Consider the following 24,842-nt stretch of genomic DNA (forward strand, 5'->3'; position numbering starts at 1 on the left):
AACTTCCTGGGTCAATTCAGGGAATATTTTAAGTATAGCTTATCAAATGTTCAGAGGGTGCATAAGGACAACAATGACTGCTAAAGCAATCTAAATAAACACAGATAAGCTATTATGAATAATCAACTAAATTGCATTCAGGGGTGCTTGGGTGGCTCAGTTGGTTAAACATCCGACTTTGGCTCAGGACATGATCTCCCAAGTTTGTGAGTTCAAGCCCCGCATCAGGCTCTGTGCTGACAGCTCAGAGCCTGGAGCCTGTTTTGGATTCTGTGTCTCCCTCTTTCTCTCTTCCTCTCCCCAGCTCATACTCTGTCCCTCCATCTCTCTCAAAAATCAATATTAAAAACACAAACAAACAAACAAACACCTGCACTCAGATGCAAAGTTGGGATCTGTTTACAAAGTTATTTCTAATTGACATCCTTCTGCTAATAATGTTTCTGAACACTAGATGGCAATAAACTAAAGGTTTAAGTGAAAGTAAAAACTTAAAAGTTGACTCAATTTAAAAGTCGAAAAAGAGGATATAACTGCTTCACTCAAAACATGTATCAATTTTTGACAGCAATTCTCTTACCTGGGAAGAGGTCTGTACATCTCATAAATATCTCCCAATAAATGAGTCCAAGTGCATACATGTCTACTTGTTTCAAAGCTGATTCACAGTCCCTCAAGTTCACAGCTCCTTCTAGAACTTCTGGTGCCATATATCTGATTGTGCCAACCTGATAAATTAGAGTGACATTTTTCAGAAACATAATGTAACATATTCTGACATGCATACATCAGACCAGAAGTTATACACAAATTTCATGTCAACTATATGTTAATGACACATTATTTGACTTTATGTATATCACTGAAACTTTCTATACCTAATTTTTTATCTACAAAACACCCTTTTTGAATAAACTGTGGTAAATCTTTTCTATTGAATACTATTCATCAATCAGAAAGAATAAGCTAAACTATCCTATGTATGTCAATGAAGAAACATTTGCAAGACACAATGAGAAAAGTGCAATAGCACAATATAAAAAGTACAATAGTATGTACGTCATTTAATATATATATATTTTAATGTTTATTTATTTTTGAGAGACACAGACAAAGTATGAGCAAGGGAGGGCAAAGAGAGAAGGAGACACAGAATCCGAAGCAGGCTCCAGGCTGTGAGCTGTCAGCACAGAGCCCGATGCGAGGGTCAAACCCACAAACCATGGGATCATGACCTGAGCTGAAGTTGGATGCTCAACCACTAAGCCACCCAGGCACCCCCATAATTTAATATTTTTAAAAAAATTTTTTTTAATTAAAAAAATACATACACATGGAGAGAGAGACGTGTATGGTGATGCAGAGAAAAAGGTCAGGAAGGATGTGGTCCACATTTCAACAGTGATTATCAGAAGGCGACTGTCCTGTCTTAAACTTCGAAATTTTACTCCTGCTTCAAAAATCAGTTCTTAAAAAAGAAAATACAGTTCCTACAATCCTCCTCCCAATGCCTCTCAAAAATGAGTTGTGGGGGGCACCTGGGTGGCTCAGTCTGTTACGCATCCAACTCTTGATTTTGGCTCAGGTCATGACCTCACAGTTCATGAGACTAAGCCATGCACAGGGCTCTGCGCAGATGGCACGAAGCCTGCTTGGGATTCTCTCTCTCCCTCCCCTGCGTTCTCTCTTTCTCTATCAAAATAAATACATAAGTAGATAGATAGATAGATAGATAGATAGATAAACATTTAAAAAAATGAGTTGGAACAAGCAGTGATTTCCATAAAGAACTGATAAACTTCATGCAAGGTCTTCTGTAGGTCTTAATTTTGTAATTCCTAATATGCTGTAATTGGTAGCATATAAGGGTAACTGTCCTGGATAGATTTTTTTAATGCTTAATTATCTTCTCGAAGTACATCAGAGTGATACCTTTTGTATACACTCACCTCACTTATGGCTGCATTATCTTCTTCCCCTGGACGTACCAGTCTATTTCCAGTTAGCCTCATGGACAATCCAAAGTCACTAATAACACAGGTTCCATCATTTTTCACCAGGACATTTCTGCTGTTTAAATCTCGATGGGAAATCGCAGGTTTATAATGATCTGTTTAGATAATTTCAAATATTTATTAATGCTTAAATAGCACTGTTGGACATAAACATGCAGGTAATAGGGACTACAAAAATATAGATGATTGTATTATTTTTCTGCCATTTAATTTTCTAATAACAGAAAGGGACACAAGAAAGCAGTTTCAACTCATAATCATCACTATTTTCACTATATTTTACAACATAAACTACTGTTGCATGTGTAATTAAGCTTTAAATATTTAGCTGCAACTAATAGCCAACATGCTATTGCTTCTAATTTTAAAACATACTTGTCTTTTTTTCCCTTTTTCTAAGGGTAGCAAAAGGAGGCAACAGAGAAAGAAATATTTAGTATAAATAACTAAAAAAAGTCAACTTGCCAAGATGCTTCCAGAATCTGTATATTGTATGTTATACTATTCTCCTATGGCTTCACTGATCAAACCTATGACAGAATATCCCAGTTCTGCCCTCAGGGTTAGCCCTGTTTCTAAGCCCACCTCAGTTATTCAAATCAAACTAGAAAAAGTTTTACAATGGACCTGGAGAATAAGTAGAGGAGCTGGTATCTCACAAGATATGAAAACCTGTTTTCTGATTTTACAGAGAAGCAGAGCACTATTATACTCACATTACTTATCACTAGACTATATGCTCCATGAAGGTAGAAAGAGAACATGTTTTACCTGAATTCAAAAGGCTTGGCACACAATAAATGTTTGCTGACTGAAAGAATGTATCTAACCTAAGCTGCCCCACCAAAAACATATTTCTTTCCTCTCTTTAAGGAAACCTTATATAAATATTATATTAAGCAAAACTATAGCTCCTGAGTTGAAAAAAATTGTTATACAATTTCTGAAATTTAAAATAAGTCTCTAGGTATACAAAGAAACAGAGCAATCAGAACAAAGTCAATGATAACTTTATTGAGTATTTATATTTAGGCCCAAATAGGCTCAGTATTTACATTCATTACTCTCATTAATGAATATCAGACTATAATTTCACCAACAATGAAACTAAAAACAGAAGATAATGATTCCTGTCACAATTGGAAGACAAAAATAGTAGTTAAAAAAGAGTTGATTTCTTGTTCATTTTCTCCCCTCTCACTTCCTGGTCTAGCCTTCCAAAGCTTGTACTAACATGGCTCACTCAGCCCCTAAAAGAGTTGCATTTCTTATTCTGGATAAAACCACAATACTAGTACGTATAGTATAATCTCAAGGTGATATTTATGTAAGAAACTTATAGAGATATAAAAATGTTTCTATATTTGGAAAATTTTTGTATATTAATATCAAATCAATACTTAAAGATCTCACACTTAAGGAAATTAGGCAAAAATAATGGGGAGAATGGGCAATGAGTCAATGATACAGCCAGAGAAGAAAATAGGGTAGTACCTTCTGCTACCATATAAGAAAAAAAAAAAAAAAAAGACATGAAATAATGAAAGAAGAGGGGTGGGGAGCAAAGAAGGAAGGGGGTAAAGAAGAAAACAAGGGAAAGGAAGAAAAGAAAGGAAACAAGATAGGTTTCATTACCAATGTAAAGGGTAGAACTATAGACTGCCCTTTTGAGAGACTTTTCCCCTTAAAGTTCTCCTCAGTATTCCTTTTAATCCTTTTCATTTGGGGGCAGGGAGTGCAGAGAAAGGAGAACATACAATAATTTTGCCCTGGACAGTAGCACTGTACTAGGCAAATATTTCAAAGAAAAGCAGGGCATACTATTATTTTAATTGTGTTAAAAAATAAAACCTGAACAAAAAATAGTCTCTGTGGACACATACACAAAGGACTTAGAAGGATGTACATAGTTAATAGTAATTTTCTGTTAGATTTGAGTGATCTATAATATGTTCTTTCTTTGTTAGATTCGGGGGGAGGGGGGGGGAGTATGGTAATAAGTTTCACTGACATTATCAGGAAAAATTCATAAGGAGGACAGTTACAAATAAATAAGCAGGCTCAATTCCTCCTTATTCTGAAGCTAAAAACAGCTAAATAAAATAATAATAGTATTACTTCTTACCACAAAATTTCTATGCCAAACAGCAAAGTTACATTTGAAGATACTGGGGGTAGGGGGTGGGGTAGGGAGTGTGCCTGGGTGGCTCAGTCCGTTAAGTGTCCGACTTCAGCCCAGGTCATGATCTCACAGTTTGTGAGTTCGAGCCCTGTGTCGGGTTCTGTGCTGAAAGCTCAGAGACTGGAGCCTGCTTTGGATTCTGTGTCTCCTTCTCTCTCTCTGCCCTTCCTCTGCTCGTGTTCTCTCTCTCTCTCTCTCTCTCTCTCTCTCTCCTTCTCTCAAAAATAAATAAACATTGAAAAAGAAATTTAAAAAAAATGAAGATACTATGAAAAATAGTGTTCTCTGACAAAAAGTGAAATAACACTTTAAATATTTTGAAATAATACTGTATATTTCCAATACCTTTAAAATATTAGGTAAAAGCATAAATTCAAATATGCTAAATACTAAAAAAAAACCCACAAAACCCCCAAAATAGCTATTGTATTTATTTATTTTTTGCAATACTATGTATATACTCAGTTTAAAAAAAAAAAGGTTAACTAAAAAAAAGGGGGGAGTTAACTAGTTTAAGTGATATTAGCTAATATTTGAGAGTAACATCTACATCTAAATAAAACTCTTATTTGATGGCAATCATTCTTTTCATTTTTTTGAAACCTTGCTAAGTCATGCAAGTCTTGAAAAGGGGGATGAGGATGGTATTTTAAGTTCTGCGCTAAGCCAGCTTTTTAAGTGAATTATAATAATACTTAAGAGTAAGGAAGCATAGTCCAAATGGTTAGTGTCCTAAAGCACCAGAATAAGTGCATCAAACTGCTGACATAGGCAATAACATTGGTCAATTCTGTATTCAGGAAAAGCAAGATGTCAAGATAAATGAAGTGATAAATTATTCAGGAGAAATTTTTTATATATGAAGCAGCAGCTAGAAAAGATGACCCACACTACTATACAATAGAACAAAGATCTAAGAAACTGATATATTAAAGATTCTCTTATCTACAGGGGTCAAAGAAACTGAAAAAACAATATTCTGGGCTGTAGTATGACAAGAAAATCCATAAGGGATGAGAGCTTGAGAAAGCACTAAGACTGATTTTTGCAACAAAGCTAATTTAGATGTGCCTGTGATGTATGTTTTGAAACAAAGTGAGAAAGTAAATGTATTAAAAAGATGTTTTGAACAACTACCAAAAATGTGCATAGATGCTGAAGAAAACTGTAGTTATGACAAAGAACACAAACCACAGTTCTGAAACACTGGCGAAGATCAACTCCCCAGCATGCATTATCCTCCTTCTACTCAGTAACAGAATCCAATATTATTTGATATAGCAACACAGCCAACACAGCCAGCTTAAAAACAACAACAATAATAACACCAACAACTGTATTTAAGTGTGGTAGTTAAGTGTGAACTAAGTTCTGTAAAATAAAATATACATATGAGAGTAGAGCCTCTGGACGCAGAAGGGGGCAATTCCTTCTACCTTTCCTTCCTTTCCCTTACTGATTAGAATATAGCATGATGGACAATGAGGTGACCTTGAAAATGTAAGCCATATGTAAAGAATAATGGAAAAAAAAAGAATAATGGAGGAGAAATATTACTGGAGGCTTAGGCTACACCAAACCAATTTTAGACTCTCTCTAAATTCTTACATAAGAAAGAAAAAAAAATTCATTCTTATTGAAGCCTGTGATTTTTTTCCCCCTGACAGATTTGACCAAACCTAATCCTAGCTAAGAGAAACACTAAGTTATAAAAAGATATGTGTAGGTTTTATACTAAAGACCAGTCAAATATAGAATAAAAATCCATATGATGTTAAAACTAAAGAATTGGTAATGCACTGTATTTCATTTAAATAAGCAAATAAATGCAAGGAAATGTACTACAGCCTAGCTAAGAGCTTCTCAACCTAAGTTCATTGATGGACTTTAACGGGTCTGAGAACCCCTAGAATCAAAAGAACATTTTTAAAAGTTGGCCATACATGTATCTTTACAGAGGTGTTCAGAGCTTTAATCAAAATCTCAATAGGATCCATGACCTCTCTAGGGTCTCAAAGTTCTTTTTCTTATTCTTCCTGTTATATTTCAAATATATTTCCTCAAGCCAGATACTTCAAACAACTGGCTAATAATAAATCTGCTATTATATAAAATATACTCTTAGTTTGAAGATATGAATACAATTTCCCTTTGTGAATTTTGCCCCACATGAGTGTCATTCATCTTCTACTCATTGTCTTACCTCCTCGTGGCAATTCTGTATGAAGATAAGCCAGACCTCTAGTCACAGAATGAGCCAGACGGCAAGAACTGACCCAATCACTTGTATGGAGACTCAAATACTTGCAAAGAGATCCCTATATAAAAGAAGAAATACACAAATACAAAAAAAAAAGTGGAATTAATTTACTTGTACATGAGGAGGTAAATTAGCAGTAGCCTGACAAAGTATTTAAGTAGGTTAGGATTCCATGGAGATTTAATGAACTATGACATTTCAAAATCTCAAAACAGTAAGACATTTCTGTGAGTTGAGAGGGGAGAAGATGATGGAAAGGATAATTTAAAATTATTAATTTTTGGGGCGCCTGGGTGGCTCAGTCGGTTGAGTGTCCGACTTCGGCTCAGGTCATGATCTCATGGTCCGTGAGTTCCAGCCCCGCGTCGGGCTCTGTGCTGATGGCTCAGAGCCTGGAGCCTGTTTCAGATTCTGTGTCTCCCTCTCTCTCTGACCCTCCCCCGTTCATGCTCTGTCTCTCTCTGTCTCAAAAATGAATAAACGTTAAAAAAAAAAAATTAAAATAAATAAATAAATAAAATAAAATTATTAATTTTTTTCTCCAATGTTAAAAAGTATAAATGAGTATTTCATATTAAATGTTTCTTTTGTTTCTGAAATTAAGATAGAAAACATAGTCTTTTACATTCTTTCTTTATACTGTATCTCTTACCAGTACAAATACAAATTAAATTGTTATGTTTTACAAGTATGAAACAGAAAGCTTTCATAAATATGTATGTGTCAGTGCTATTCAAGGTGCTCATCCACAAAGTATTTACCAGTCAGGGATAAGGAGCTTGCACAAGAATGAACGTCAGTCAAAACACTGTTTCCTTCATCAAGAAAGTCTTGCTGAGAGGGAGAGACAGACAGACAGACAAACAGATGAACTAAAAAGTTAACTAGTGACTTGGTTGATTCACATTCTGATGTGAGATCCTTATCTCACAGCAAACCATTTATTAACCAGTTTGCAAACCACCAATGTTCTACATAACAGTAGTCCACCTAAAATTCTGATTGACAGCTAATATAAATGTCAGTTTAATTTTTATAAAGAACTTACATTGGGATAATACTCCATCACAAGCAAATATTCCATGCGTCCATCTGCAGTAACTCTCTCATCTCCAACTATAAAGCGAGCAATGTTGTCATGTTCCATTAAAGGCACTCTGTAAATGTTCTTCTCATTGATAAAATTCTGACGGTTTGCAAAGGAAAACACTTTTACAGCAACTGGACGTTCATCTAAGGAACCTTTATATACTGCTCCATATCGACCCCGGCCAATCAGCTGTAAATTTGTTTTGAAGAAAGCAAGGTATTAATTCATATCACAATTGAACAATCAATTTTCTAGAAAAGTGTAAATCCAAATGTATACCACAGTTCTCTATTGCTTATAGTTTAAATTACTCCACTGTCAAGAAACTAATAAATTCTACATCTCATATGGCTCAGGAAACTCCTATCAGACCCAGCCCTCCCAAAGATAACAACTATGAACTCTGAACAAAATTTTAAAAAGAAATCTAAAAGTGCTAGAGAATGAACAAAAGGAAGTAGATTCTGAGGGGAGTCAACACTTAAAAGAAAGGAATGCCATAGGGTGAACTACTCATTTTTATAGCTTTTAGCCTGAAAGCAGGCTGACACGAACACTGCACAGTGCAGTGAGAACTGCGATAGAAAATCTATAGTCTTCCTGGCCCTAGGAGCCAGAGGACAGAATTTAGGACAACGAAAAATGCTGGAAAGGGAGAGGAGAATCCCACAAAGAAGAGTGAGAGAGGGGGAAATGAAATGAATACTTGAGACCAATTCCAGCTAAAGATAAAACAATTGCAGTGAGATTTGAGCTTCCATCTAAGAGACAAGGAGTTCACAGTACGTCCAACCAAGTTAACTGCCTATTAAAACAAATAATGGAAATAAACACACTTTAGAAAAACCTACCAGAACACAAGGTCTCCTCAATATAACATTCACAATATACAGGACACAATAAAAAAATAAAATCAGCAAAATGCAACCCATTCTCTTCATTTTTGGCTTCTGGGGATTTTACTTTACTGAAACAGGTTAAGGATTTACCATCATTTATTTAATATTTTTGTCATATTTAACTATTTCTAGGTTAATTACTTAATAAACAGACTGACTTTTAGAAAGGCTGTATCAATATATAGTTAAATCAGCAATGTTTGGGAGTATTTTACTCAGTCCAGGATAAAATCCTGTGGTTTTAACTAGTATTTTTTTTTCAATTTAGTAAATTGGACATCTTATTATGCATTCAAAAGCTACCTTTAATTCTTTTATGAATTGACACTTCATCTTTTTGGTCCATTTTTTATGGATTGTTGCTTCTATATTGATTTATACTAGCTCTTTAACAATTCTACTTTATGTGTTGAAATGCTTTTTTGAATATTTTAACGTTGTTTATTGTATTTTTCTCCCAAACAGAAGGTTCCTAAAATGTTTTATATAATTAAATCTACCATATCTATTATTTAACAGTCTCTAGTATGGGGATCATAGTTTATTTATTCTAATAATAATCATAAAAACATTCATCATGGTAAGACTATAACATAGGTTCTGAGATATTACCATATAACAGTTGTATGTACCTATAAAAATATGCAATATATGCACAGACAAGGAATATTTATTTGGCATATACCATGGGTTGCTTGAATGGCACATTCTTCTCAGAATTTCACATGTCTTTATTCCTATACACTATTGCAGTCTATACTCAAAGATCATCTCCTTTCTAAATACACTTTCTGTCTCCTTTCTAAATATACTTTCTTTACTAAACCACTTTCCACCTTTTTCTTTTTATCTGTTTTATTTTTCTCTATAGCACTTACTACTACTAGAAGTAATATACATTTATTTGTTTCACCTCTTTGTAGACTCTTTCCCACTAGAATACAAGTCTCAAGGCGGCTCTCTGTAGTTTTTACCTATATTCTCAGTGCCTGAAATAGACCTTGGTACCAAACTGATAGTTAATAAATGCTCAAGGAATAAATGGATAAATGATGTAGTGAGTGAATGAAGTTACTGTCTCAGATATACTATGAGAGCAGAAAGAACAGTCCATATGTTCTAAAAGCAATCTTACCTCCAACAGTTTCAGATTATCTAGGTCAAGAGAGGGTTCTGATGCTGCTGCCTCCATCATGTTCATACTGTGAAGACCTTGTTTACGGTCTCCTATAACAATAGGAAAAAGAAGTTGCTAATGTACTGTTCTCTTAAAATCTTTATTACACTTTTTCTTATAATTGCTAAAAAAGAAGAACTACAGAAGGTAGGCAGCAAGATTTATACCCAATGTCACCAAGAGTAAAACTATTTACTAAACTAAGAATTATCTATAAATGAAGATGAATGATGAATAATAACATTAAAGCTGAATTTTGGGAGATAGTTCCAGTAACAGACCTAATTTAAAATTCAAAGAAATATTGCAGAAACATTAAAGAAGGTTTTAATAACTTAAAAAAAGTGATTCAAATGAATGAATGGGTACTGATTTTCTAAAAAGCTCATTAAACCTAAAATTTATTAGCACTGACTGGACAGTTGGGGTGCTTGAGTGGCTCAGTCAGTTGGGCGTCCAGCTTCATTCAGCTCAGGTCATGATCTCACAGCTTGTGAGTTCAAGCCCCACGTCAGGCTCTGTGTTGACAGCTCAGAGCCTGGAGTCTGCTTCAGATTCTGTGTCTCCTTCTCTCTCTGCCCCTCCCCTCCTTGTGCCCTGTCTCTCTCTCTTTCTCAAACATAAATAAACATTAAAATAAATATTAAAAAAAAAAAGAACTGACTGGACAGTTGATGATACTGAAGATTTATTTATTTATTTATTTATTTATTTATTTATTGGTGTGAAAATAGTATTGTGGTTACATATATTTTAAGTCCTTATATTTCAGAGATAATACTAAAGTTTTCACAGATAAATGACATATGCAATTTACTTCAAAATACCCAGTACCATGAAGGGTGTGGTGAGTGGGGCTATGGATGATATATAGATGTAATAATCATTGAAGTTGGGTGATAGATATTTTGTATATGCTTGTAACTTTTCATAAAAACTAAGAAAAAAAGTTTGCGAAGAGAGGATGGGACCTACTGTAGCACAGAGTTTTTTTTTAGCATAGAAACTTTAAAAAGGAAAAAACTGATTCTGACTAAATGGTATATTTGATACAAAAAAATAAAAGGAGATACTTTTACCTGTCAGCATCCTGTATCCAAAGCATAAGGCAACTATCAAAACAGCTAATACAGAGACTGATGCCAAAGCAATGATTATTGTCTCATCTCGGTTAAATGAATGAGGTGGACCTAAAAGAAGACAAATTTTAAAACACAGTTATTTCTTATTTTACCATTTTGTTAAGAACTGACAGAAAGGCTATATCAATATATAGTCAATCAGCAATGTTTTTGCATCAAAGGAAATTAAAGAAAAATAATAAATTTGTGACGGTCACAAATTATGTGTTTTTAATCATACAAATGATCTTATAGATTTACAACACTGAAACACTTGTTGGCTGTGCTAATTAATGAATATCAACTACATCATGGAACAGCATAGGCAGAATAATACAATATTAAGAGAACAGTCTTTGGAATCACATTGGTTCTAAATCCTGACTATGCCACTCTTAGTGGAATTTGGCAAATTATTTGCCTTTTCTGATCTTTAATTTTCTCATTTATAAAGTCAGTAATCTCTACCTCAAAAGTCTTCTGTGAGGCTTAGATGGGAGTCTAAGTACTTAGTACCATGTTGAATATATATTATTTATGCAATAAATGGTAGTTTATCAATATTGATATTATGATTATTAATGAAAAGAACATGGCTTTACAGGCAATGAAATCTGAAGTGGACTTAAAACTCAGTTCTTCCACTTATTGCATGACCTTGGGAAAATTTCTTCACCTGTCTGAGCCAAAGGTTATTCACCTGCAGATAGGGAACACACATATCTAAACTACAGGGCCATTACAAGCATGTAAACTATACTATGTGTTAGTTCCATTCTGTGGACCAGATGAAACACACTTTAGGATGGATTTCCACAAACTGGAGCACATTCAGAAGAGAATAGTGAAGAACTCTAAATTGTGATGGGTAGAAAGAACTGAAGTGTCTGGTGTGGAGCAAGAAAAACACTAGAGAAGATATGATAGTTGTCTTTATGTGGAAAAAAGGACTTAACAGCTAGCGAGAACATAAGATCCAATCAGTGTGTGTTCAAGGACAGCAGTTTTTAACTCAGTATGCACAAGAATTTATGGCTGATAAATAGAGCTGTCTAAAATGGAATGAGTTACCCTATGAAATAGCTGTTCATATATTTTTTTTAATTGAAGGTATTCACTGTTTGGTAATAATGACCAGAGGGTAGGCTTGATGACTGATAACATCATTATTTAATAATTCTTTACATTCAAGGGGCGCCTGGGTGGCTCAGTCGGTTGGGCATCTGACTTTGGCTTGGGTCATGATCTCATGGCTCATGAGTTCCAGCCCTGCGTCGGGCTCTGTGCTGACAGCTCAGAGACTGAAACCTGCTTCAGATTCTGTGTCTCCCCCCGCCTCTCTCTGCCCCTGCCCTGCTCATGCTCTGTTTCTGTCTCTCAAAAATAAATAAACATTAAAAAATAATAATAATTCTTTACATTCAAATTCAAGCATATGTTATTTTAAATCTTTCTCACTTTGGACATTATAATTATGTGTTGTATCAAACTAGAAGCCTCTGGCAAAGTCAGAAGCTTCTATAACAAAGAGTTCCTCCAATGTGCATTCCTGTTCTAAAGGAATGTATTTGTGTCAAATTAAACACAACTGAATATTACAATGTCAAAACAATATCTCTATAGAAGAATCTTCTGGTGCACTATAATACTTACTCATTTAGCAAGTCAAACTCCAGGCTTGTACCTAAACCCAGAGTCACTTTATTATTTTTAATTTTTATTTATTTGTTTATTCAAGTATAACATATAGTGTTAATATTAGTTTGAGGTGTACACAATGTAACAATACAAAAATTCTATGTATTTCTCAGCACTCATCAATATATGTAACAATCATTTAATCTGCAGTATATTTGGGGCGCCTGGGTGGCTCAGTCGGTTAAGCGTTGACTTCGGCTCAGGTCATGATCTCGCGGTTCCTGGGTTTAAGCCCCGCGTTGGGCTCTGTGCTAAAAGCTCAGAGCCTGGAGCCTGCTTTGGATTCTGTGTCTCCCTTTCTATTTCTGCATCTCCCCTGCTCACACTCTGTCTCTGTCTCTGTCTCTGTCTCTCTCCCAAAAATAAATAAACATTAAAAAATTTTTTTAATCTGCAGTATATTTACATACATATCATTTAACATAATGATAATTGTACCTTCTTCTATAGAATAAATTATAGGGAGAAAGCTACATATAAAAACTCATTTTACAATCAGATATCACTTCTCATATACTAGGATGGCCATAATTAAAAAAAAAAAAAACCAGAAAATAAAAAGTGTTGGCAAGAATATGGAGAAATTAGAACTCTTGTACATTGCTGGTGGGAATGTAAATAGTATAGCTGCAGTAGAAAACATTCTGGAAGTTCTTCAAAAAGTTAGACATAGAATTACCATAAGACCTAGCAATTCCCCTCATAGGCATATACCCAAAAGAACTGAAAACAAGTGTTCAAACGAAAACTTCTACAGGAATGCTCATGGCACACTAATCATAATAGCCCAAAGTGGAAACAACATGAATGTTAATAAACTGATGAATGAATAAACAAAATGTATTACAGACTGAACTGTGTTCTCTTAAAATTCATATGGTGAAGACTTAACACACAATGTGATGGGTTTTGGAGATGGGACCTTTGGGATTAGGTTTAGATGAGCCACGGGAGTGGGGCCTTCATGATAGGACTAGTGCCCTTATAAGAAGAGATGTCAGAGCACTTTCTCTCTCTGCCATGTGAGGAAACGGTGAGAAGGTAGCTATCCACAAGCCAGAGAGTTCTTAACACAATCCAACCAGGCTGGCACCCTAATCTTGGACTTCTGGCCACTAGGACTGTAAGAAAATAGATTGTTGTTTAAGCCACACAGTCTATTCTGTTTTATTGTGGCTGTGAGGGTGGCAGAATATAATACCTCATAATATGCGTCTTTGGCATAAGGACTATCTTGAGCTGGTTATTTTTAAGAAACACCAGACACAGAGGCAACTGGGTGGCTCAGCCGGTTAAGCATCTGACTTCAGCTCAGGTCATGATCTCCCGGTTCGTGAGACTGAGCCCCGTGTAGGGCTCTGTGCTGACAGCTCAGGGCCTGGAGCCTGCTTCCAATTCTCTGTCTCCCTCTCTCTCTGCCCCTTCCCTGCTTGTGCTCTGTCTCCCTCTTAAAAATAAATAAACACTGAAAATAAAATTAAGAGAAAAAAGGAACACCAGACACAGAAGCAGCTCTGAAAACCAAGTAGAAGTTACCCTTTTATAAAAGGCATTTACATTTGTAAGGAAAATCTCCATTTGTAAGGTGTCTCCCTCTCTGTACTAGGAAGACGAAAATGACTAAAACTCTTGAAACTTTTTTTTTTAATTTTTTTTTAACGTTTATTTATTTTTGAGACAGAGAGAGACAGAACATGAACGGGGGAGGGTCAGAGAGAGGGAGACACAGAATCTGAAACAGGCTCCAGGCTCTGAGCTGTCAGCACAGAGCCCGACACGGGGCTCGAACTCACGGACCGCGAGATCATGACCTGAGCCGAAGTTGGTCGCTTAACCGACTGAGCCACCCAGACGCTCCTAAAACTCTTGAAACTTTTATCAATAGAGAAGACAAGGACTTAAATCTACATAACAACCATACACTTGTTTACTGTGCTTTTCCTAGTAACAATCCGTTACTGGTCTTTCCTTAACCCACTCCCCCTTCCCCATTTTCTTTTGGCTTAGCTGGAGACAGTATTTACCCTGGTTACTTGGGCTACTTCAGAGATTTACTCAATTTTCCTGGGAATCTCTCATGTATGCAGGAAGTATATATGTTAAACTTCTATTTGTTTTTCTCCTGTAATACTGTCTTTTACAATGAAGGTGGAAGGGATGTGACACTATTTTTGAGAGAGAGACAGAGACAGAGACAGAGAGAGAAAGAGAGCGCTAGTGAGCAAGGGGCAAAGCGAGAGAAGGAGAGACAGAGAATCCCACCAAGGGCAGAGAGAGGGAAATGGAGGGAGAGAGAGAGATGGAGATGGAGAGAGAGAGAAGGAGAGGGAGAAGGAGAGAGAGAAGGAGAAGGAGAGAGAGGGAAAGGGAAAGAGAAAGAGAGGGAGAGAGGGGGAGACAGAGAGAGAAAGAGAGAGAGAGAGAAAAGTGAGGTTCACATTCACCCGGAATGGAGCTTGTGCTCACCCAGAGCAGGGCTCAAGCTCACCCAAAACAGGGCATGAGCTCATCAGATGTGGAACTCGAACTCACAAACCTTGAGATGATGACCTGAGACGAAGTCAAATGCTTAAGGACTGAGCCACGCAGGCACTCTGTTTTCCTATTGTTAACAGTTCTTTGCATATTTTAGGACACAAATCTTTGATATGTGTTTTGCCAATATTCTATCCTAGTATGGCTGGTCTTTTCATTGTCTTGGTATGAGGGTAATGCTGGCTTCACAGAATGAGTTAGGAAGTGTTCCCTCTCCTATTTTCTGAAAGCGATTTAGAGAATTGGTATCATTTCTTCTTTATTATTTTTTTAAATTTTTATTTATTTATTTTTGAGAGGGAGAGAGCACAAGCATGAGCAGGGGAGGGGCAGAGAGAGGGGAAGAGAGAGAGAATCCCAAGCAGGCTCTACACTGTTAGCACAGAGCCCGATGTGGGGCTCGAACTCACAAACTGTGAGATCAGGACCTGAGCAGAAATCAAGAGTCCGAACGCTGAACTGACTGAGCCACCAGGCACTTAGGTATCATTTCTTCTTTAAATGTTTGCTAGAATTCAACAGTGAAACCACCTGAGCTGAGTGCTTTCTGTTTTAGAAGGTTATTGATTATTGGTTGAGTTTAATAGATAATGCCTATATTTCTCTCTGAATTTTGGTAGATGTGTATGTTCAAGGCATTAGTTACCAACCTTGTGGGCAAAGAGTTGTTCATAATATTCTTTTATTATCCTTCTAATACTCATGTGATTTGCAGTGATGACCTTTCTTTCATTCTTGATTATTAGCAACTTATTTCTCTTTTTTTTCTTAGTAGCTTGGTTAGATATTTATCAATCTTTTTGTTCTTTTCAAAAAAACCAGTTTTTGGTATGGTTAATTTTTTTCTCTATGAACTTTTTGTTCTCAATTTAATTGTTTCTGATCTTTTATTCTGCTTATTTGGGATTTAATTTGCTCTTTTTCTAGCTTCCTAAGTTGGAAGCTTAGGAAATCACTAGGATTTATTATCTAAAAACAAACAAAAAACGGTTATACACAATTAAATCCAATTTCATTCAGTTAACAAAAAAAAAAAAAAAAAAAAACTGCCCCAAATTTTACCACCAATGTGACAAACAAAATACACTTATATTTTTCATATAGTGAGGCTGTTCTTTACCTGGATCAAAAAAATTCACGAGTCTATTATGAAACAAAGTTTTGATATTTTCAAATTAGAAAGGCTGCATTTTAAAATGGGTTTTAATTTTCTTGTGTAATTCAAATACATGAGTTAATAAAAAAGATTCTCTAAGTCTATATAAGAAATCATATATATATATATAAGAAAATAATAATAAAATATTGAAAATTATAATAGTAATGTGACATTATGGAAACACCATCTCTGCAAATGAACAGCCAATGTTGTAATTCCCCAAAGAATTGAAGTACACTACTTATATGAAAAGTGTATTTTAAATTCAATCAGGAATAAGAAGTCATGAGAAATCTAGTTTTATTTTAAAAGTCTTTTAAAAATTTTTCAGTTTATTTATTTTGAGAAGCCGCATGAGAGCAGGGGAAGGGCAGAGAGGGAGGGAGAGAGAGAAAGAATGGGTGAGAGACTATCCTAAGCAGTCTCCATGCTCAGTTCAGAGCCCAGAACCCCAGGCAGGGCTCAATCACACAATGTGAGATCATGACCTGAGCGAAAATCAAGTCACTCACTTAACTAGGTGAATCACCCAAACACCCCTAAAAAGTCTATTTTTAATTTCTGAAATATGTTGACACTTTAAAATTTTAAGAATTTAAAACTTAATGTTCTTTAGTTTATGTGACATTACAAACTGAAATTTAAAATGTAACAAAGCATACATTCTCTATTCTAAAATAGCATTGTATATTAAAAAAGTATAGACTGTTTAACACAAGTGAAAATTATTAAAGATAGAACATTAAGATTTGGCCTTCTAGGTTAGATATTCTTGTTTTTATACTTTTTAAAAAATGTTTATTTTTTTTTAGAGTGTGAGAGAGAGAGAGACAGGGTGAGAGCGGCGGGAGGGGCAGAGAGAGGGAGACACAGAATCCCAAGCAGACTCCAGGCTCCACACTGTCCGCACAGAGCTGGACACATGGCTCGAACTCATGAACTGTGAAATCATGACCTAGGCTGAATTTGGACGCTTAACCAACTGAGCCATCCAGGCAGGTACCCTTAGATATTCTTATTTTTAACTACATTATGAAAACACTGTATACTGCTAAAGTGATGTATATTTTAATTCTATCAAACTTTTATTACAAAATAGGAATAATTTTCCTAGTCTATTTTTCTTGTTACTAGATAGTAATTTTAGCATTACAAAAATTTCTGGAAAAAGGATACAATTACGTAATAATAATATCAATAGTAAGGTTTCCAGAAATATTCCCATTAAAAAAACTGTTTTTGTCACTGATTTAAGCAACAGAAGCGTTTCACAACCTATGAAGAAGAGCAATATCTTGAACACACTACAAATGTTAACCATATGGTACTTACATACTTTTTTTTATTTAGAGAAAAGAATACTCTACTAAAAATTATGCTGCTTAAACTATAACTCAAACTATGACTTATAACCTTGAATATATATATATATTTTTTATCAGCTTACTTTTTATTTATTTTTTTTAAATTTATTTTTTAATATATGAAATTTACTGTCGAATATATATTTTTTATTTATTGAAATGACTCCTTAAGATTATCTAGTCATAGATTTTTCTTTTTCTTTTCTTTTTTTTTTCTTTTTCTGGAGAGGAAGGGCAGGTGAGTCATAGATTTTTCAAAATCAGTTTATAAAAATAATCAGTTTATGTGAACTTTAAAAAGACAATAAAAACAAACTGGCTTAGGTATCCCTAATACCTTTTCACAGAGTCTGATTTTTCTGAGTCTCTTTTTGAATCTAACATCTATATTCTGTTTTCCATACACTTTTTTTTTAAAATTTAGATATAATTTACTTCTAACATTACATTAGTTTTCGGTAGGCGATATAATGACTCAACACACATTCTTTCTTATGTGCCATTAAAAACATAATTGGGGGGGTGTTGCCGGGGTGGCTCAGTTGGTTAAGTATCCGATTTCAGCTCAGGTCATGATCTCACAGCTCATGAGTTCGAGCCCCACATCAGGCTCTGTGCTGACAGTTTGGAGCCTGGAGCCTGCTTCAGATTCTGTGTTTTTCTCTCTCTGCCTCTCCCCGGTACTCACTCTGTATGTGTGTGACTCTCTCTCAAAAATAAACATTAAAAAATTTTTTTTTAATTCTTTTTAATGTTTATTTATTTTTAAGAGACAAACAGAGACAGAGCACGAGCAGGAGAGGGGCAGAGAGAGAGGGAGACACAGAACCCGAAGCAGTCTCCAGGCTCTGAGCTGTTAGCACAAAGCCCAATGCAGGGCTCGAACCCACAAACCATGAGATCATGACCTGAGCCGAAGTTGGATGCTCAACCAAGTGAGCCACCCAGGCATCCCAAAACATAATTAAGAAGAAAAATACAGCATTTCTTAAAAGAGAGCTTTCCACTATCATCTCTGGAATTTTGTTCCCAACCACTGATATCCAGTCTAAAAATGTTAATGCAGGTGCTTGCTTGCTTGCTTTTTTAAAGTAAGCTCTACACCCAGCATGGGGTTTGAATTCACAACCCCAAGATCAAGAGCTCCATGTTCTACCAAACAAACCAGCCAGTCACCCCAATGCAGTTGCTTTCTTGTTCATACCAGAAAATGCCAACGGGAGATTGCTTGCTTTATTTTTAATCTTTTAATTATAAAAACTTCCTACTATACACAAAAGTAGAAAGTACATAGAATCTTCAATTACCCAACACTATACCTTAGCAATATCAACATTTTTGCCATCCAATGTAGAGTTTTCAAACAACAGAACTCCTATGATTTCCTCAAATGGCCTGTTGACAGAAACATTGAGGAGTTGATGTTGAGTGGATAATCTATCAGGATAATAAGTTCACATGTGTGCAGATGGCAAGCACCATATTTAATCAATTTTGACAATGATCTCATCTAAAAATCTCTTAAGGTGGGATGCATCAAACAACTGACAGCATTTTACAATTAGTTGATAGTGTTTTTCTTAGTGGTAGGAAAAAACACCCCTCCCCCTTACATCCTAAGGATAAGTCTTTCAATTATTGGTTGTTTAGATAGGATGAAATATCACATCAGATATGCTTAAATGTGAAAAAGTTATTTCCAATTCTGCTCAGGATGTAAAAAGATGCAAGCAAATTTTGCTTCTACCCTAATAACAAGCCAAGACACCTAACAAGTCACTTACTAAACCTACAAAATCTTTTCTTTAAAGCTCATTAAGAGCTAATGACACAAAGAAACCAGTATATTAAAAAAACTAGTAAGTGACAACCCTTTTCTAAGAGAGAAGATTTCTAAAACTGCCTTTATCCTTGATGATGCAGTGAGCTGAAGAGGACACCCCCCACAGATGTGAGTAGGAAGAAACAGCTGAACATTTAACAAATTCTTAAAGCATAAGAGTACTGGATAGCATGACAGCTAAGAGTATCTAGGGCTGTGAACACAAAAAGAGCTTACAATCACCTGCCAACTCTTTTCTATAGGCCTTTACCAAGTACTCACAAGTATGAATAGAGGCAAGACAAGAGAACTGAGAGAATCCTCTTAAGTGTGGGTACACAAGGCCTGCTGAAGCCTGAGAAGGGCAAGAGAGCTGAGACAAAACTTTTGGGCAATGCTGGCTTTCACTGATTACAAGACAGTGTCCAACTGTGGTTGGCCAAGGGGTATTAAAGTTTAGAGAGTTTTTGGGTGCCTGGGTGGCTCAGTTGGTTAAGTGTCCAACTTCAGCTCAGGTCATGATCTCTCGATTCGTGGGTTCAAGCCCTACATTGGGCTCACTGCTGTCAGCCCATCAGCGTGGAGCCAGCTTTGGCTACTCTGTCACCCTCTCTCTCAGTCCCTCCTTTGCTTGCACTCTCTCTCTCAAAAAATAAATGAAACATTAAAAAAAAAAAAGTTGTGAGAGTTCTTTCCTAAAGTGCCAGAGTATAGGGTTTACCAAAGACTAAAGGCATAGAAAGAGAACTACAAGAAATCCTATAAGCACTGAGGTCTTAAACCAAACTTAGGCGAATGTTCATCCTGCCCTCAAATCATTTGAAACCTATAATGAAATGAATCAAACTAAGCCAACAGCAAAGCCCAGATACAGCTAACAGACTACATTCATTTAGCCCTTCATCGTAGTAGCTTGACAAAACAGTGTATTTTTTTCTGAACATAAATATTTTAGACTCTTCTTTTATCCACAATGTTCATTACTAAACCAAAAGTCAAAAGATGTGAAGAAGAAAATCTGGTTCAATCTCAAAAAGTAAGTCATCTGGGGCACCTGGGTGGTTCAGTCTGTTAAGTGTCTTGACTCTTGACCTTGGCTCAGGTCATGATCTCAAGGTTCCTGAGATGGGGCTCTGCACTGACAGCGTGGAGCCTCCTTGGGATTCTCTCTCCCCCCTTCTCTGTCCCTCCTCTGTTCACGTACACACACACACACACTCTCTCTCTCTCTCTCTCTAAGTAAATAAACAAACATTAAGGGGCACCTGGGTGGCTCAGTTGGTTAAGTGTCTGTCTTTGGCTCAGGTCATGGTCTCGCAGTTCGTGAGTCTGAGCCCTGCACTGAGCTCTGTGCTGATAGCTTGGAGCCTGGAGCCTGCTTTGGATTCTGTGTGTGTGTGTCTCTCTCTCTGCCCCTCCCCCACTCTCTCCTCTCTCTTTCTCTCTCTCTCTCTCTCTCTCTCTCTCAAAAAAGAAACAAAATAAATTAAAAAAATAAACATTAAAAAAAGTAAGTCATCAACAGAAACAATCACTGATGACGAAAATATCAGACTTAAAAAATAACTATGATAAATGTGTTTAAAAATATAGTGGAAAAAGTGGACACATGAATGAACAGATGGGAAACATCAGATGAGATATAAAAAAGCCAAATGGAAATGTTAGTGGATGTAAAGAATTCTTTTGAGGGGTGCCTGGGTGGCTCAGTCAGTTAAGCGTCCAACTTCCAACATTTATTTTTTTGAGAGACAGAGACAGAGACAGAGCATGAGCAGGGAGGGGCAGATAGGGAGGGAGTCAGATTCTGAAGCAGGCTCCAGGCTCTGAGCTGTCAGCACAGAGCCCGACACGGGGCTTGAACTCATGGACCGTGAGATCATGACCTGAGCCAAAGTCGGACTCTTAACCGACTGAGCCACCCAGGCGCCCCGTGGTCTGCTTCTTTTCAATTAACATTGTCCTAGATCATAAAGAACCCTCTAATTTATGTTGTTTATACTACACTGCTTACCAAAAAAAAAGCTTGTGAACATCTTTCTGTATGTTCATTGAGTTGTTCAAATCTTCTGTTTATTGAATATTTGACTGCTTATCAATACTAGAAAGTTGTGTTAAAATCTTCCATTATAATTAAGAATAGAATTTGTCTACTCTTTTAGTTGTATCCATTTTTGGTGCATGTATTTCAAACTATATTACTAACTACATACAAATTTTAAAATTGTTCTATCTTCCGTTAAATGAATATTTGTCATTATAAAGTAACCCCTTCTTTGTCTCTGGTAATGTTTGATGCCTTAAGGTCCACTTGATCTGATATTAATATATCTAATATTCATATATTTTCCCCACCAATTTATTGTTTATATTTCTGTATCCTTATGATTTATATGTATCTCTTGTAAATAAACTAAACAGGATTATTAGTGTGTTTTTAATTTTTGGTTTTTTTTAAAAAGCTTTGTTGACATATAATTCACATAGCATACAATTCATTCATTTAAAGTGTACAATTTAATGGTTTTTGGTATATTACATTACTAATTTTTAAAACTTGTGATGAATATATAAAGTTTGCCTTTTTAACCATTCATGATTGTAAAAGGGAGTGGCATTAATTACAGTGACAATGTTGTGCTATCATTAACACTACCTGTTTTCACAACATTTTTATCACTCCAGTGAAAAACTTTGTAACCATTAAAGAATAAATCCCTATGCTCCCCTTCTCCCAGCCCCTGGTAACCTCAAATCTACTTTCTGTTTCTATGAATCTGCCTACTCCTAATATTTCATATAAGTGGAATCATGTAATATTTGTTATTTTATGTCTGGTATATTTCATTTAGCATAGCACAATGTTTTCAAGGTTCATCCATGTTGTAGTATGTGGGCTATCTTTTCATTTTTTGATACATGCTTTGAGGCACAAAAGTTTTTAAATGTGATGATGTCCATATTTGTCTATTTTTACTTTTGTTGCTTGTGTTTTTGGTGTCATAGGTAAGAATTCACTGCTAAATCCAAGCTCATGAAGTTCTAAAAGTTCTATGGTTTTGGCTTTTATATTTAGGTTACTGATCCATTTTGAGTTCATTTTTGTACATGGTGTGAGGTAAGGGATCAACTCCATTCTTTTGCAAGTGGATGCTAGTGCTTTAAAATCAATCCAAACACTCTTTGTCTTTCAACTGGAGTGTTAAATTCACTTACATTTAAGATAATTAGTGACATCTTTGTGTTTATTTCTATTATCTTATTTTAGACAATTTGCCTTTGCCCATCTGTTTTCTGGGCAATAGAAAGACTTTAGAATACTTTTCCAACCCTCTCAATTATTTGCTAGTGATGTTTTATATTTTAATACCTTTTTTAAACCTCATAAAAAATTATTAAGAGCAAAAGTATTGGCATACAGAACTTTAATATACTTCTGCTTGTAGTCCAAATTGGTACAACTGTTTTGGAAACAGTTTAGTTTTATTTACTAGAGCTGAAGATACATACACATAATGACTAAGCAATTCTACTCCTAGTTATATACTTTGGAGAATTTTGTGCACATGTGAACCAGGACATATGTTCAAGAATGTTGATAACTGAATCATTCATAGTATACAAAAATTAGAAAAAAAATAAATATCTATCAACAAGAGAATAGAAAAGTAAATTGTGGTATAGCCATACAATAGACTATTATACAGCAGAACTGACTTGTATTCATTATATTTTTAAAAAGACAAAACACAAACAAAAAATACCAGAAGAACTATAGTTTTCTCAATAGCACAATTTTTTTAAAGCTTATTTATTTTGAGGGAGAGTGTGCACAAGTGGGGTATGGGCAGAGAAAGAAAGAGAAAGGAGGGAGGGAATACCAACTAGGCTCTGTGTTAACAGCCCGATGCAGGACTCAATTTCATGAAACGGGGCTCGATCTCACGAATGAGGACCCGATCTCATGAACCGTGAGATTATGCTGTAAGCCAAAATCAAGAGTCAGTATCAGGATACCTGGGTGGCTCAGCTGATTACGCTTCCGACCCTTGACTTCAGCTCACGTCATGATCTCACAGTTTGTGGATTCAAGCCCTGACAGCCTGCTTGAGATTCTCTCTCTCTCCCTGCTGGTACTCGGTCTCTCCCAAAATAAGTAACTTAAAAAAATGTAAAAAGAGTCACTTAAATAAGTAAGCCACCCAGGCACCCCTCAATAGTACAAAATTTTAAAACATCGTATTGTGTGAAGCAAGACACCAAAGAAGATGCTATGATTTAATTTATATAAAATTCAAAAGCTGAAACAATTAAACTACATTAAACTTGGGCATATATCAGAAAATAGAAAAGCTATGAAAAGCAAGGAAATGATTATCATAAGAGTCAGAATAATAGCTATCCTTAGGAAGGAATTATGAGTTGTGATTAAGAAGAGATAAAATACAGGGGTCATCTGGGATATTCTCCTTGACACAGGTTTGATGATACTTCATGTTAAACTATGTTTTACATGATATGTTTTACTATAAAACACACACAGAAAAAAGACTAAAATAAAATGCACCTAAATGTTAACAAAGATTTTTTTTTTTATGTTTATTTATTTTTGAGAGAGACAGGGACAGAGCATGAGCAGGGGAGGAGCAGAGAGGGAGACACAGAATCCAAAGCAGGTCCCAGGCTCCGAGCTGTCAGAACAGAGCCTGTCACTGGGCTTGAACCCACGAGCTGTGAGATCATGACCTGAGCTGAAGTCAGACGCTCAACCGACTGAGCCACCCAGGCGCCCCTGTTAACAAAGATTTTGAGCAATTTTTATAAATGTACTTTCTAAATTTTCTACAATAATATGCACTATTTTTATTCTTTTTTAAAATTTTTTAAATGTTTATTTATTTTTGAGAGATTGAGAGAGGGTGAGTGGAGGAGGAGCAGAGAAAGGGAGGGACACAGAATCCGAAGCAGACTCCAGGCTCTGAGCTGTCAGCATACAGCCCGACGTGGGGCTTGAACTCATAGATGCTCACAGATGGTGAGATCATGACCTGACCTTAGCTGGACGCTTAACTGACTGAGCCACCCAGATGCCCCTGCCCTATTTTTATTCTAAGCAGAAAAAAAAAAACAAAACCAAAAAACCAAAAACCAACAGCCATCATTTTAAAAGAGCTCACTTCTTGCTTTCTAGGGGTTCACAGTGTCATACCAGTTTTTGTGCATGAGTTGTCCTTTTCATTAGTGGGATACAGAGTGTGCCTGTTTTGTTATCAATGAAGAATTATCTGAATTACTATGTTGTACACCTGAAACTAATATAACATTGTACATGAACTACACTCAAATAAAAAAAATTAAAATAAAAAAAAGAATTATCCTCCAACATCTTACTTTTAGTGTCCCAGCTTCTCTTAAAGTCTAAGTTTAGAAATTCTAGTATATGATAACATAAGATTTACTGAAGAAATACAAATCCTCCTTACCCCCTATGCCAAACAAACTGCATAATAAAATGATAGT

The 24,842-nt window shown here is 35.7% G+C and overlaps 1 protein-coding gene across 1 annotated transcript in view; it reads right to left on the reverse strand.

Annotated features, from left to right (window-relative positions):
• BMPR2 (bone morphogenetic protein receptor type 2) overlaps positions 1-24,842 on the reverse strand; it is a 199,580-nt gene that overhangs the window by 34,487 nt on the left and 140,251 nt on the right. Inside the window, exons 4-9 of the mRNA XM_019436577.2 lie at positions 10,703-10,813; positions 9,582-9,673; positions 7,506-7,736; positions 6,401-6,515; positions 1,950-2,110; positions 581-728 (exon numbers count right to left, since the gene is read on the reverse strand). Of these exons, the coding sequence (XP_019292122.1) occupies positions 581-728; positions 1,950-2,110; positions 6,401-6,515; positions 7,506-7,736; positions 9,582-9,673; positions 10,703-10,813 (858 nt within the window). The remainder of the gene's footprint in view (positions 1-580; positions 729-1,949; positions 2,111-6,400; positions 6,516-7,505; positions 7,737-9,581; positions 9,674-10,702; positions 10,814-24,842) is intronic.

The sequence above is a fragment of the Panthera pardus genome, unplaced genomic scaffold (genome assembly GCF_024362965.1).
Source record: "Panthera pardus isolate Hobbes unplaced genomic scaffold, ASM2436296v1 HiC_scaffold_10, whole genome shotgun sequence".
Classification (NCBI taxonomy): Eukaryota; Metazoa; Chordata; class Mammalia; order Carnivora; family Felidae; genus Panthera; species Panthera pardus.